A 16569-nucleotide genomic window follows, 5' to 3' on the forward strand; every position below is an offset into this window, starting at 1 on the left:
GGAATCCATAACATGGCTTAAAACAACATTTAAAATTAATCAATCAAATGCAGAAATTCTTGTTTAAATGCTACTGTACAACCACTAAAATTCGTGGCAAATATAAGTTATGACTGTACATCCTGAAATATAATACTGTACAACGTTCTCGTTTTCTCTCTACAAGTGCTCCACAGGTATGTGCAACTAGTGTAATTCTTCAGCCTTCACTGGCAAGAAGAGGACGGTGATTTACCCTTTGGCGTCGAGGTTAGGTAGTCTAGAAGCACTTCCTCTCTTTCCATTGGAGTCGCTGATAATAACCACAAGCTAAATTCAAGCTCTCCCATGCCTCTAGACTGAGCGAGCAGCCTATATTGGGTTCTCTTCCACTCACTGATGATAGGAACTTCATGTTTTTCAGCTACACGCTCAAATCCTTCTCTCGGGACAACGGGTATGCGCTGGCTTTCACCGTGAGGGATGCTGGTCTCTGTCTTCCCTTGAATGCCAGGGCCAAAGTTGACAATGTCTTCATTCCTGTGAGCATAGACAACGCCTAGGAAACAAAGCATCAATTAATCATATATAAGATTCAATTTGCCATTCCTCAAATCAATAAACCAAAATGAAAACGACGCTTGGCTCAGTGGACGAATTGAGCTATATGTGGGTGGACTTCACTAATAACATCAGGACATCAAATCCGACCAGGACCAAGACGAAGCCTAAAAAGAATTAGTCCCATAATTAATTTGAAGGGGCACCTTGAGGTCTTACCCAAAATAAAGGTTTTAATGATACATTTAAGAAGGTTCAATGCACCATTTCAAAATCAAAGCCGCAGGAGGCAGGACTAAAATGATACTTGCAAACCATGGAAACCAACATCACAAGAACATAGCTAATTGCCCTAAGCCTCTTGAACAAGAGCCATAACAAAGCAAAGGAAAGCAGGTAGAAGTTGATGAATGTAAACTTGCTACTGGCCAAATTAAGGATGCCCCCTTTTTTAGTACGCCATTCCCGGTTTTGATGTGTGCCAGTAAAAACTTTACCTACGGTATCTTAGAAGACGCAGAACAAAATAACTTGATTAGTTTCAATTTTGAAACTATTTGCTGAATAGCAACACGCAGGTTTCATGTTCCAAGAAAGAGTGAACTTGACATTGATGGGATTTAGGGCATACGAAGCATACCAAGATCTTCCAGATCTGCTTCACTTGTTGATGTCCTCTTGTAATTGGTCGATAACCTGTTCCCAGACTCTGATACTAAAATATCAGCTTCTTCTGAAGGAACAGGTTTTCCTTCCTTTTCTATTCTATGCTCATGTTCGTTTCCTTCCTTATCATGCAAATGAATTATTTCACTTGTAAAAAGCTTGTCAGATAAATCTCGAAACAAATTGCAAATTCCAAAAAGTTCTCCTTGAAATTCTTTGCAATCCTGCATGAAAGCTAATGAGTAATGAATCACTTGCGAGCATTAATTTAAGACACATTAATAAGTTAATAGATATCCATAACCAAAATGCATAAATTTGGTACCTGGACACCTTCAAAATAACGCTTTTCCATTTTTCCAGAGATGGCAATGTTTGATAGTTGCTGCTTGTAGATCTGACGAGAATAAACAAGCTCTTCAAGTGAACCAGCTGCAAGAAGGCGGAATACCACAACATGTCGTTTCTGCCCAAAGCGGAATGACCTGTCCTGTGCCTGTAAGTCTTGAGCGGGATTCCAGTTGGGATCAAATACCACCACACGATTTGCACTGACAAGGTTCAATCCAAGCCCGCCAGCCCGAGTTGATATCAAGAATACCTACAATCATCAATAGGAGCCCAATGGCAAATTGAATTGAAAAGGGCCATATTCAAGTATCATTTTAAGGCCCTGACCAGAAGAAAAAGAAGTATCATCTTGATGCCTACTTGTTTGCTTGGACTTGAGTTGAAGTCATCAACCAGTGATTGACGTAAATTAGTTGGGGTAGAACCATCAAGTCTTGAGAAGCTGTAGCCTTTTCTTATAAGAAATTTCTCTAGTATGTCCAGCATTCTGAAAAAGGAGCACAAGATCAACAGAAAAATAAAAAATTGATCCAGAAAAAAGAAGGCATGGCACTTTTACAAGTCCCAGTATTGTTCAGTATCTTAGAACATATCCCAGAGGAATCTCTACAGTCCGTGGGACAACTACCTAAACTATAGTTAGGTCATAACCCACAGCAGGGTCTTGAGACTTTTTTGAGCGGGGAGGGGAAGAAAAAGGGGGGTTTGCATTTGGGTAAGGATAACATCTATGAACTCAGTCCTGAGCCATTCCAAACTTGGATAAAAGGTTTTCCAGCTCATTGCCAATTGGCCTTTCATCAATATCTCAAAACAATGACTTTTAAAACTAACAGTATTATTATCAAACAGTTTAAATATGGACCTTGAAAAGGCATAAAATATTTTAAAAAAAAATAAAAACCACTATTTACCATAGGCCAAAAAAAAAATCAATATAACCTAATGACCCATACAAGCTAAATCTAGCACCTGTAGTAGCCAAAAAACGTAAAAGTTCGGAGGTGTATCACCTTACAGAATAGCTAAACAAAAGAATTTTATCACCATGAGAGATCCATGAAAACAGAAGTTTTTCAAGTGCTCTCATTTTGCCACAATGTTTCACATCACTTAGACCCATGAAATTCTCATTCTGCGTGCTCCCACCCACCAAATCAATATCAGGGCCAAAGACAGCACCAGCAAACTCTGCATCTTTTCTTTGTTTGTCAGGGTCATCTTTGGGGTTTGGCTTTATCAGCTCAAGGTGATTGCTTATCTGGCATAAAGTAACACAAACAGGTACATCAAAATCATAGAATAACACCTCACTAGCATGAGTGAGAAACCATAATTGATTCATAGAAATAGAGCAAAACCAAGTTCAAACAGAAATGCAACGATGCTTAACATTCTGCAAAGAAAAGTGAAATATAAATTTCAATTGGTGAGGAAATCAAATTTACCACGCATAATTATAGGGATAGCAAAGCATAATTATAGGGATAGCAAATCTAAGGCACCAATCATAAAACTAGTTGATTTAAGTTACAAATCCTTGACGTATTCATATACCATCCAAAAGCATTGGTTCCAAAAGTTCCCTCTGCATCAAATCTTCAGATACATTCAAGTTAACGCATGCTATCTCCATATAGAAAAATGAAGTCATTGTCACTCAACTAAATTGAATATTGACAATAGGAAATTCCATGCATAAATCATCAGAAGAATTAAAATCATTCACTTGAACCATTCTCTCGTGCAATAAAGTCAAAAAGAAATTTCCATTCTATTCTCTCAAAAAATCAAAAGAAAGAAGCCGATACAAGGCCAGATTTGGTGTCATGAACCATTATGCAATATACAGAACCACGTGACAAAGACACAATGAGTTTCAAGACATGAGCCCTTCAACAAAGTCAGTCATATCTTTATTCACGTCCTTTTTGAGTTAAAATCCCTCATCCTACTTCATGCATTCTATCTTCACAAATTATAGAGATATATATCTCTTCTATAATTGAGGAAATGCTTCGCTTTCAATTCCCTGTTACAGTTGTTGAGCTGAATCATTAAAAAATTTACCATAAATTTCAAAGCGATAACAGCAAATCAAAAATTAAAATCACAATAGATGCCCAGAGCTATGAACAAAGTATCTTTTAATATGTACAATTTGCAGAGATGCTATAACCGAAAAGAGGTATATAAATGTTCAAGATCTTAACCTGTTGGATCTTAACAAGGCAAGGAAGGACAAGGCAAAAGGGACATGAATCACAACCATCAGGGTTATCTCTGTGAAGGTAAGGCCAAATGATTCCATCTGATACAATCCTCTTACAACATTCAACTTGTGTGAGTGGGCTTCCACAACTACAAGGCAAGTCCTTATTAATAAGGCATTGGATATCAGGAAGTTGTAACATTCTCCTGTATGCTCGTTTTTGCAATTCACTCATGGCACAGAACACAACATTATCTTCTTTTCCCATCATAAGATGCCCAATGGTCTCTTCCTTTGTCCTTCTTAACATGTATTTCTGAAGAACTGTCACAAGGTGCTGTTTTCGCTTGTTGGCAATTTCTACAAACCTCTTTGGAGCAGTTGACCTCTGACCATGCTTCAGGGGTTCATCATAGAAATCTCGAAAGTGTTCCCTTGTTCCCAGGGATCCTGGAACAACCCAGTCAAATAGATTAAACAGTTCCATGATCTTATTTTGCATCATCGTTCCAGTAAGACCAAAACGTCTTGGGGTTTTTATTTCTGAACATGCTCTGTAGAGTTTTGATTTCTCATTCTTGAGCCGATGAGCCTCATCAATAACCACAATGTCCCATTTGATTTTTGACAATATGCTACCATGAATTCTGAATGTGTCAAAACTGGTAATAAGTATCTCCACTCCATGTGCTTCCAATTTATCATATATTAGATCTCTGTTTGCACCGTGATAAATGGAAACACTGAAGTTTGCCCATTTAGAGAATTCACTCTCCCAGTTGTGGATAACAGAAGTTGGGCAAATTATTAATACAGGATCTCTTTTCATTGCGTGGTTTCCCTTTGGCATATATTCTCCATCTTTACCAAAGACAGCAGCAAGAAATGCTATCATTTGAATGGTCTTCCCAAGGCCCCTGTTTCAAAATCCCAACAACAAAGATTGAAATTGGAATTTACATTGCGACATATAGTTTCAACAATATTATGCAAGAAAATGTAATGACAAATGCATTATGTGAAGTTAGGGAAAAAGGAGGCAGACTAAACAAATGACTTAAAATTCATTTTATATTCTTGCTAAGTTGGAACGCATTATTTTACTCTCAAGCTTCAATCAAATAAATTCAAGGCAAAATTTAATAAAGGTAGATAAATAATGTTAAGTGAAAGAACAACAAAGTGAAAATTGTGTGGTCATTATTTCCTTCACAAGCTACAGCATGTCGTAATGTCTGTAGTGAGAAAATGAAGAAAGCAAAATGTATGGGGCTCACTAAAGAACTGTCATGAATTCCAAGCTTCTTTAGACCATGTTTTCGGTCTATAATAACAATAAATGATCCACAACACTATTTAAGTACTTCCATTTACAATAGATGATTCCCAATGTTCACACGAGCTCACATCCTAATACTGGAACACCAGAATCATAGCATGGCAATGTCTCTACAAGCATGTAATTAACAAGAATAAACTCAATTATAACTCTGTTTCTAAAGTAAGATCTTATTTTTCAAACCACTCAAGATAAGAAAAATAAGGAATTACAGCTAAGAAAACCAAGCATGCCAATATATGACAGATAGATACCACTATAATGAATCTCAACACCATGAGTTAGTAGGATATGTGAAGTGAAAAGATTAAACATGTGACTCACATGTCATCACCAAGAATGCCTCCATGATTGTTTTTAAACAAACTATACAGAAACTTCACTCCCGCTCTTTGATGTTCAAGCAGTCTGCAGTTGATAGATGCAGGAACCTAAAACAATGAATTGCTCTTTAAAAGAAGAATCTACTTCACATTTCAAACTGCAATACTTCAGTGCAAAAGGTTTACACTATATGCTATCAATCAGCTATTAATGTTTTGATATACAGCTGTAAATGTTTACTGATAATGCATCCACTGTGCTACTTATGTCCATGAATGTTTGAACTATGACATTATTTCCCCACCAGAACTGTGGAGCTCACTGTTTAGATTGTAAAATGTATTGCTATAAGAAAATATTCATTACCTCACAAATGACCCAGTAGTGTACATAGCATTGAAAAACAAGCTCCCGATAATGCCACAGACATGTGGCTGATATCTATTCAACTGGTACAGCCATACAGGCGCGAGAACAAGGAACTAAAGCCTGTTTTTCAGGTAGTCCCTATTCCTAAACTGTAAAGTGCTAAATCACACCCATGCATCTTAATTGGTGTTTTGGAGAGAAGGGCTCCAAAAAAACTTCTCCCTTCAACTTTTATTGTAAGACACTTTCAATCGTTTCACGCATCTTAAAAAAAGTTAATTTCTTTCTTGATATTATAAAAAAGTAAGATGTACTTTTTTTCACCCTTAACTTTTAACAATGATACAGCTACATTAAATACCTCCATGTCAATCAAGAAAGGGTAAAATTAAAAAAAAAAATAGTTTAAACAATATAAAGTGTCCTACATTTTGAATTAAAAAATATTTCTAGAAGATTTTCTACAAATAGGATCGGAGGAAGCATATCTTTGATGTGTGTATGCTGGTTTTTTTTTTTTTGGGCCAAAAAGAGCTCGAGGCTGTAATAATAATTTCTCCAGAGAATATGACTTTATTAATTTAATACACAAAAAATAGGAAGAAATCATGACACATTATCCGCCAAAACAACTTTTTTTTAACAAACAGTGCCAAAACTACTTGTATGACCTACTTCAACCAAATCACCAATCTATTTAGCACGAATGCTCAGACTACAATTCAAGTCAATTGCTAAATTCGGCCAAGGATGCGATCAAATACTTTCTTCTCAAACATTTATTCTACTGTCTCAAGCATATTACTGGACCGAAACCAATAAACTCCATCAAAAACACATTGGCTTTAAGGTATTATAAAAAACACGGATAAGCTTCAAAAACATTAAGCCACCTGTACCACTGGAACTTCTCCATCCGAAGACAGGACCAGAGGTTCGAAGGGTCCAGTTTGATCGAACTGAAACTGACACGATTTAGCTCCACCGAATTTCTCCCTCTTCAATTCTGGTTCCTCCTCCTCGTCCTCTTCTTCGTCGTTATCCACGACCTCACTACTTTTCGGTTCTCTTTCCCGCTTAGGTGAATTGTGAGGCTGAATTAGGGGAGGAGCAAGTGGGTCTTGCAGGCGACGAAGCTGCTGGGTGAGAGAGGATTTTGGGGGTTTCCTAGGGATTGGGAGGTCGGAATCTCGGAAAACCGAAGACTGCTTTCGGCTCACCGATGTAGATGACGGTTGGCTTGTGCAAGGCTTGAGAGTTTCCTTGAAAGCGTACAGTGACATGGAAGAGGAGAGACTTTCTGAGATCGGCTTAGCTCCTGAAACTGCGGGTAGGATAACAGAACAGTGTTACGAGATTTCGTTCTTTCCTGAAAACGACGCACGCATTTTTCTTTTTCCAAAAGTTCAAGGTGACATTGCAAATTGCCAGCTTATTAACCGCCAAACAGTTTCTGATAAATCAACGCCCATAATTTCTAAGAGTATTAATTACAAAATTAATAATTTCCAATATTAATCGTGGAGTGCGGAGTAATCAAGGGTAACGTAAGTGGGCACTTTCTTTCCACCATCTTCCGCTCTTTTTCCTTTCTAGCCATTAAATTAATATTTAAATAATTTAAATTTGATCTTCTATAAAATTATTATTAAAATATTAAATTATAAAAATATAAATGATAAAATTTAAACTACTAAAACTTAATAAGAACAATTCAAAAACACAGTAAAAATAAAATAAAATGAAATAAAATGTTCTGAAGGATATCAAATTTAATTATCTAAAATTTTGATCTAATATTAATAATTAAGAAGAGGAAGAGAAAAGGATAAAAAGGAAGAGAAGAGAATTCTTTCCCGTTGTAAATAGGAGGGATCAAAATAATCTTAATTTTGAAAGAAACTTTTTGCTCACCTCTATTGGAATATTTGAAAAGAACATTGCAAGTTGATTTATTCCCAAGACCACCTACCTGACAACAATAATCTTCACCTGCACTTAAGGCATTATCAATGACATGCACCTTCAATCTCATCTTGGTCATATGCAGATAAATTAAGACAGATCTCTCACTAAATGGACACTACCAAAACCTGACTGGGTCAAATTAGATACAAATGGTTCTATCTTCAATAATGGAACTACTTCTTGTGGTGGACTCATTTGGGATGACCAAGGCAACTGGATAAAAGATTTACTAAAAAGCTTGGTTATCACCCTAGCATAGCTGCAGAGCTTCTTGGTATATTTGAAGGTCTTATTCTTTGTTGGAGAAGTAATTTTAAGCAAGTTAGTATTCACTTTGATTCATTAGAAGCTCTGGCACTTATCCAATCTAAACACAATTTGAATCATCCTCTCAGTTCCACAATAGAAGAGATTAGATGCCTCACCATGAAGGATTGAATTATCACCTTCAACCATGCATTTAGAGAATCCAACAAATGTGCAGATTGGCTTGCTTGACATGCCACAAGCAATAATTTTGATATTTTAATTTTTGACGTTTCCTTCCAGGATGTTGTCCTTTTATGGGACTTGACTTGATTTAATTCTTTTCCTTTGCACGGCTTGCCATGGCCTTGTAATTAAAAAAATAATCTTAATTTTGTTGTCTGAAGTTTTGTAAAGTTTGAAACATTACAACCGTTGATTAAATCAAGTCATAGAATTATGCCTCACAATAATTGAGACGTTGTGTTTTAAATGAGTGGGAGTGATTTTTATATAGAAAATTTTGGTGTCAAAATGTTTCTAGTTTTTCCTTCCATCTGGGAGTGCAAAGACATTGACCAACTCTAAAGTTCATGTCAACATTTGCAGAAATTTATATTCTCCCATTATCAAGAGACAAATAAAATAAATTAAACCATGTGGGATTATTATAAGTTTCCCTAGCATATTTTTTTCCTCCAAACTTTTGAATAATTCACCACACAAGCGTGTTATTTTGAAAAGGGCAGGGGCATAGAGTCATACATTGCTATGCTATCACAGTTAATAATGAGTAACATTGTAGTAGCAGTGGTAATGTTTTCAACAAGATAGACATCAGCACAGAGAAGCCCCTCCAAACAAAGCGTTTTAATTATTGTGTGGCATGATTCTGTGATTTTATTTAATGGAAAGCTGTAATTAATGAGAGACAATAATTTGAGTAAGATAGGTATATTCATGTCTGGCTTATTTGAACTAACTTGAATAAATTTAAATTTAAACAGAAGCCAGAGTAATCAAATTCAGCATGAACTTCAAGCAGGCTTGAATCCTTAAATTATTAAAATTTTATTTTAATTTAATTTTTTACTTTATTTTTATTTTATAAATACAAAATATATTTTTTTGGGACATTTAAATGATGTAAAAGACTCAAATTTTTTTTAGGTCTTAAAATTTAAAAATTAATATTAAAATATATTGTAAATATTATTTTGAAATATTTTATAGATTAAAACAATATTTTTAATTTTTTTAAAAAACATCTATAACAATGTACTTCAATATATGATATTTTAATATAAAATGATATAAAATTTAAAAAAATTTATTAATATTTATTATATTTTATATATTTTTTAAAATAACTTTTTGTATTTGGATATTCAAGTCAAACCTAAACCAAATCGGACTTGGCCCAAATGTTTTCTAATGTATTTAAGTTTGCTTAAATGGGTCCACATATTAAAAAAAAAACATAATTTTATTAAATGTAGCCTTAAAATTTTTTCACGTTTGTTCATGCCAGCTTGAATTATCAACTTTAATTATAATGCTTCCAACTTCACCAAACTTCATACAGTAAAATTCAGACGATCCTGGTCCAAGTAGGAGTATTTTACTATAATGCACGATGGAAAAAAATTTTTTTTTTCCAAATAATTCGACAATATGATTTAATTATAATTCTATACTTATTTTTTAAAACATCAATTTTCCACCGGCACGGTTTTTTTTTTCTTTGACAAATTAAATATGATACAACCAGGAAATGTATATTTTCTTTCGAAAGGTTTGAATCTTTAATCTAGCTTTATGCTTGATAGATATTAAGCTCCCTGATGGTCGATACCACCTTCTTCCCCAAACCCCCCCCCCCTAAAAAAAAAAAAGGTTCTTTGATTAGTCGATTCAACTACAGTCGATATTTATCGTGACAATCTAAGCTGCAATAAAAAGAAAATGCAAGATTATACTCATTTGACTATAATTATAAGTTATTTTTAATAAGTTTTACAGTATAAAAAAAATTTAAAACTCATTAACTTCATCTTAAAATTTAATAAATTTTTAACTTTATCCCTTGTCTACTTAAAGGGATTATTTTCAATTAAATCAAAACATTTAATTTTTTTATAAATTTTTTATTATATAATAAACTCTTAATATTAATATTATTTCACTTTTTTTAATTTAATTGGATGAAAATATATTAAGTATATAAGATTAATGTACCTAAATCTTACCCTAATTATAATTATTAGTGATAATGAAAATACAAACACATTTTTTAAAAAAATCATCTACTTCCTTTTCAATCAATTTCTCATCATTCGGCTAAAAAAAAAAAATCAATTTCTCATTCACTTAAAAAATATTAACAAATTTCTAGGAGACCCAAATTTCGGTGCAACAGTACGTTACCGTTGGGTCTCTTGCATGTTGCCATGTGGAAGTAACGCTGATTTAGAGCATGGAAACCACAAATCAAAACAAAACGCACGCTCCCTCAGCTTTGAGACACTGCATACATGCCAACCCTCCAAAGCATATTTCACGTCGCACTCCACAACGGTCACCTTCCATTTCTTTCTACAATCTCCGTTATATAGTGCCAGTGTGCGTGTATCGCTCATTAACTTCTCTGTGAAATGGGTTCTGAGTCTGGCAGCAGGTTCCCAGGCTTTTTGATCTTCATGTTCATATGGCTTCGTTTCTCGGCACCGTCTGAAGCGCACGAGTTTCGCGTTGGTGGCAAAGATGGCTGGGTAACGAAGCCTTCGGAAGACTACAATCACTGGGCCCAGAGAATCAGGTTTCAAGTCAATGACACTCTCTGTGAGTCCAGTATTCTGTTTCTCCGTATTATATATATATATATATATATATCTCAATGTATAATGCAATTTCTCTCTTCATTGATTATCACTATCATTTTGGTCGATGATGTAGATTTTAAGTACAAGAAAGGGTCTGATTCGGTCTTCGTGGTGAAGGAGGAGGATTACGATTCGTGCAACACCAAAAGTCCCTTGCAGAAGATGGAGGATGGACAGTCATCTTTCATTCTCAATAGGTCGGGTCCCTTTTACTTCATCAGTGGGAAATCCGAGCATTGCCTAAGGGGCCAAAAACTGATCGTCGTCGTTATGGCTGTGAGACACAAACCACATTCACCTCCTACTCCGGCGCCGGCGACACCGCCTACTGTGGCACCATCTCCTGAAGCCGATATGCGCAAAGCCGGTTCACCATCTCCATCGCGGTCGGCTAGTTCAGGCCCAGGCCTGGGGCTCGGTGGTTCGATATTAATGGGGTTGGCTTTTGGGGTTGGCATTGGGATGAACTTGATCTTCAGGAGCATTGACGGGCTAATTTAGTTGTAATGGACGTTGAAGAAGTCACCTCTAATTAGTTGATTGCCGGCTTCGACTTTCTTTTTGAATTTGGACGGATAATGGTGTATGGATTTAATTATTTTGAATAAGACTAATCTCATAGTTTACAAGGAAATGAATTCGAATCTTATTGATATACCTCCTTCCAAATTATAAGATAATTTCGGAGGTACTTTGAATATTTAAATTCTCTCCATACTCTCAATACATTTTTACATACCAAATCCAATTTATTCATTTAATTATTATTTTGGTTTAATGGTGTGAGATTTGCTAATTATGATGCTAAAATAAATAGATTATTCATTATCATCACTTAAATGCTTTTGAAAATAAGATTATACTGCTTATTAATAATAATCATTAAATGAATATTGTATTTATTTAATGTCAAGATTAACAATCTCACACCATTAAACAAAATGAATAATTAAATGGATTGATGAGATTGAAACTGAGATTTGTATTGAGGAAGGGTATAGAGAGGATCCAAATCCTTGTCCCAAATTAAATATAATATCATATAATTTAACAAAAATAAAGTTTCATTAATGATATTTTTAGATTTGGACTTGGTGACTGTATTTAATATAGACACTGAGTGCATGTAGTATTTAAATTGTTGAAATTCATATTAATAATTCTAAATTCATACTTCACTTGAAATTAATAAATGAGTGAATTTATATAAATATTTGGTTTGTATTTATAACAATCTAAATGTTATAGGTACTTGGTGCTCATATTAAGTACAATTTTTGAATCTAAATCTAATATTTTTTCAATATTATCCTTCAAGTAGAGCAAGGATTAAAATGATTATAGTGTAATGATTAAATATATAGATTTAAAATTATAGTAAGTAAAAGGTATTATTAAAAGTTTGTAGTTTTGTTTTAAAAATGTAAGTTTGTAAAATTGCATTATTAAACTTTATTGATATACATAATCATCTCTTAAATTATTTTATAATTTCGGGATGGGGTATATGAGAATCTTATCCTAATGACATATATACTCCCTCCATTAAAAAAATATAAAAAAATTTTAGTTAAGATGACAAAAAAAAAGGCATTTTAGGTTTTTTAAGTGTAATTAATGAGTTTTTTTTTTTCAAAAATAACTTTAATTATGAGGGGTATAATTAATAATGTTTTTTAATTAAGGAAACTTCTTAAATGAGGGTAGACATAGAAAAAATGTAAAATTTTAAAGACAATTAACAAATTTGTTAAAAATAAAATTTAATTAAAAATACCTTATAATATTAATCAGAGCGATGACACACACACACACAAGCATCTAGACCTTGATGAGTTTTATAGTTTAGGCTAAATTATATATTATTTTCCTGAACTTTAAACCATACACACATGACTTTTTTAATTTGTGAAACTTTACAATGAATCCTCCTCAATTCTTATATTTATGTAGATAACTTTATATAATTAATTTTTAATTAATTATCTACACATAATTTAAAGTTTGGGGAGATTATTCGTATATCAATCAAAGTTTATGAGTTTAAATGCACATAAAAATAAAATTTAAAGAAGTATCTAATTAATAGTTAAGGGTTATTTGCATAAGCATGGAAACTCAAAAATGTTTATTATTAATTTTAAAAATTAAAGAAATTATTTATATATGATTCAAAGTTTAAGAAAGCTGTATATAATTTAGCCTACAGTTTAAACTCACAAGGTCTTTTCTGGCAAAGAAAAAAAAACACTCACCAAATTTTCTTGCAACAAAAAAATAATATTATTTTTAAAAATATTTTTGTCCATGTTAATTAATGTATTGCCTTGAGATCTGGATCATTTCCACGCCCACTCTTAATACGGTACCTTTTTTCATATTTAATCTCATATAGACATTTAATTATTTATTTGATTTAATAGTGCTTCTTTATTTTCAAATAAAAGGAAAATTCTATCCTACAATTTTTATAATAAGAAAAATTATAAATTTCAATAAACATTAATTATATTTTCTCCAAATTTTCTTGCATAAATGAAGATTTGGATTCAGAGATTGTACTTAGTACAGTCACTAATTGTATGTAACATTTAAATTATTAAAATTTAGATTAATGATTCTAAATTCACACTTAAACTAAGATTAATGAATGAGTAAAATCATTTGAACTGTTGATTTGAATTTCAACAATTTAGATGCTATAAATACTTAATGCCTGTACTAAATATAGTTTGTCAATCCAAATCCACATTAATGGATAGTATCATTAATTACAAGGGCATTTTAGTTCAAGTGTTTCAATTTCACACAATTATTATAATCAACTAATTTTTTTAAAACTGTATGAATTAGTTGAAATTCTCCTATATTCAAAAACAAAGAGAGTATTAGATTATTAATGGTAGAATTAAAATAAATATATCATTCATTTAATGACTATCATAAAGAACTATTATGATCTTGTATTATGCCAATGCCCCTCTCCATACTTTAGCTTTTTAATTTTTCATTTTCATTTAATGGTCATGTATATTTATTAGGGAAAATTTCAGTAAATACTTCTTGACCAGGCTTAATTTTAGGCAAAGTTTCTAAAATTATGAAATTTCTCCGCATATATGGTGGACTAACATAAAATTAAAAAACTAACTGAATTATTATGCTAGGTAAAGTTAGGTGCATAAATAACTCTTGTAAAAAAATTAACAATTGATATATGAAAACTAAACAATTAATGTAAGTAAAATTTGCAGTTCTCCCTAACAATATAACACCATTATAAATATAAACAAGTGAAGTTAGGCACATGAATAATTTATGTAAGAAAAATGAGCAACTGATGTATGAAAAATGAATGATTGATGTGGGTTCACAGCGGTGTCATGTTGTTAATGAGAATTGTAAATTTTACTTACATCAATTGTTCATTTTTCATATATCAATTGTTAATTTTTCTACACGAGTTGTTTGTACACCTAGCTTCACTAGAGACAATAATGTCATTTCAACGAGCTCTTTAATTTCATTTATGTCCTCTACACCAACATATGTGCATTGAAATTTTAAAATTTTAGAAATCTTGATTGAAATTAAGAGCCGTTTTGTTTAAGATTAAAAAATAAGTGATTTTTAAGTAGTTTAGAGATTTTATAAAAAGCAGATATTATTTTTGTTTGGTTACAATAATAAAAAAGTAACTATTAGTTATTTTTTTAAAATTTTATTATATCTTCTTTGATTTTTATTTTATAAAAATAATTTATTATTACATTATTTTAAAATTTTATGATATATTTGCATATCATGCTTTTTTAAAATACTCTATCTTATCTATCGTATTAGATTATTTTTTAAAAAATAAAAAAATTATTTTTATTATTTTCAAAAATAAAAAATATGCTTTTTTATTTTGATTATTTTCAAAAATTTAAATAAACATAATAAAAACTCATAAAATAAATTTTTAAAAAATAAATAATTTTTTCATGAAATAAGCTAAAACAAACTGCCCTAAATTAGGTCAAGATATTCTCATTAAAATTTTATATATTTATTATTATCGCTTAAATGGTTTTTAATGTAAAGAATACACATGTTTTTTACTGTAGTAATTAAATGAATTATAGATTTAGTCTTCCACCGTTAAGTCAAATATGTGGATGGGATTGAATATAGATAAATCCAAATTCGCAATGTTACTATTACACTCATCTCGTTGGCCCAAAAAAAAAAAAAATTACTCTCATCTCAAATTATATTTAAAGCACACATATAATTGGGTTTTCCCCCTTTAACGCCAATTTCTAAACATGCGTTGCGGAGCAGCTAGCACATGGTGCTTAAAATTAACGATCATGACCCGTTAAAATAGAAGCGGATCTGGTGGATCACAAGTGTTCATGCATTGCCATTCGTAAAACAGAATCACTATTTCTCAGCTGCCTCCAATCTCACCTCTAGAATTTGCCTGTTGCGAGATCGAATCCAGTATCCAAATATATATATATGTATATATATCTAGGGTGAAACAGGGAGCAATAGATGGACATTGCCAAACACTTGTAGCTTCCATGCACCAACCCCATAAATAATATAGCAAACCCTACTAGCCTCACCTTTTTGTTATCGCCAAAACTCCCTCCTATGTTGTTATCTTGTTCTTCTATCTCCGTGATCAATTAGTTCATTCATTGGCACATCAAGATGAAGTTTCGTCTTGTGATAATTTTGCTCGCCATGGCCTTGGGGTCGTTGTCGAAATCAAAATCAAACGGCATATTTCAGAGGGAAGCGAAGCAATATTTAAGACCACGAGAGTGCAATGGATTAATGCAGGCAGATTGTTACGACAATATCAAAGGAATGTCATTATTGATGAGACCTGCTGGCAGGAGCAGATCTCGAAACCTTAGGACCGTGGGGTTCATAAGCTACGATGCTCTTAGGAAGGATAGTATTCCCTGCAACCGACGTGGAAACTCTTATTATAATTGCAACGAACGTGGCAAGGCCAATCCTTATCGCCGTGGCTGCAGTGCCATTACGCATTGCGCAAGAAGCACAGACTGATTCATCTCCCAATCATTCACTGCACCTGCAATATTCAACCACAGTATTTTCATCCAATTTTTGGTTTTTCTTTTTCCTTAATCTTAGGCGTCGCCTACTTTTTGAAGTTTAATTAGATTTTAGAATGAAAGCTTAACAAAAATAATGAGCCCTTTAATTCAATTCAAATTAAATGTACAAATATCCCATTTGTTTTCTTTAATCTTGACATCTGAATCTCTTCTGTTTTCAATTTGTTTACACATGGATGTATACAAAAAACCAAAGTTAGATTGGTGATGTAGCGCTAGGATATGGGAATTAAGCCTCTAGTTCTGTAATTGATGTGTAATTAGTGGATATGTATGGCCAATGCAAGGTTATTTACAATATTTTTGCCTGCTAGCATTTATCAATAATATCCTCGCTCACTCCTTCGCATCGTGCTCTAAACTTCTTGGCTTTGCTAAATCCTATTCCTGTCCCACCATGTCTTAAGATTTGAGAATCTGCGGCTCTGCAAAAAGGTGACTTCATAATTCCCTTCGAAAAAATACCAACAATTTTTGCTTGATGTTTTATTTTAATTATATATTATATATTTAAATAATACTTTATCAATA

General features: G+C 32.7%; 2 protein-coding genes across 4 annotated transcripts; one reads left to right on the forward strand and one right to left on the reverse strand.

Annotated features, from left to right (window-relative positions):
- Positions 1-13: 13 nt before the first annotated feature.
- LOC129315518 (switch 2) lies at positions 14-7214 on the reverse strand. Of its 3 annotated transcripts, none has more exons than XM_054959265.1 (8): positions 6701-7213; positions 5433-5539; positions 3771-4686; positions 2571-2818; positions 1918-2044; positions 1532-1807; positions 1181-1430; positions 14-538 (listed from the first exon to the last, which is right to left on the reverse strand). In XM_054959265.1, exons 1-8 carry the CDS (start codon positions 7082-7084, stop codon positions 207-209), a joined length of 2640 nt encoding a protein of 879 aa, XP_054815240.1. In that variant the 5' UTR covers positions 7085-7213; the 3' UTR covers positions 14-206. The 3 variants fall into 3 exon arrangements, with proteins under 3 accessions (XP_054815240.1, XP_054815239.1, XP_054815242.1); XM_054959264.1 differs by having other exon boundaries at positions 6695-7212; XM_054959267.1 differs by lacking the exon at positions 14-538 and having other exon boundaries at positions 1207-1441; positions 6695-7214.
- Positions 7215-10669: 3455 nt separating this feature from the next.
- On the forward strand, positions 10670-11507 carry LOC129316791 (early nodulin-like protein 2). The gene is made up of 2 exons (XM_054961163.1): positions 10670-10856; positions 10971-11507. Exons 1-2 carry the CDS (start codon positions 10670-10672, stop codon positions 11396-11398), a joined length of 615 nt encoding a protein of 204 aa, XP_054817138.1. The 3' UTR covers positions 11399-11507.
- The last annotated feature ends 5062 nt before the right edge of the window (positions 11508-16569 follow it).

This window comes from Prosopis cineraria, unplaced genomic scaffold (genome assembly GCF_029017545.1).
Source record: "Prosopis cineraria cultivar Desert tree isolate PC_DT_omini unplaced genomic scaffold, ASM2901754v1 PC7, whole genome shotgun sequence".
Taxonomy (NCBI): domain Eukaryota; kingdom Viridiplantae; phylum Streptophyta; class Magnoliopsida; order Fabales; family Fabaceae; genus Prosopis; species Prosopis cineraria.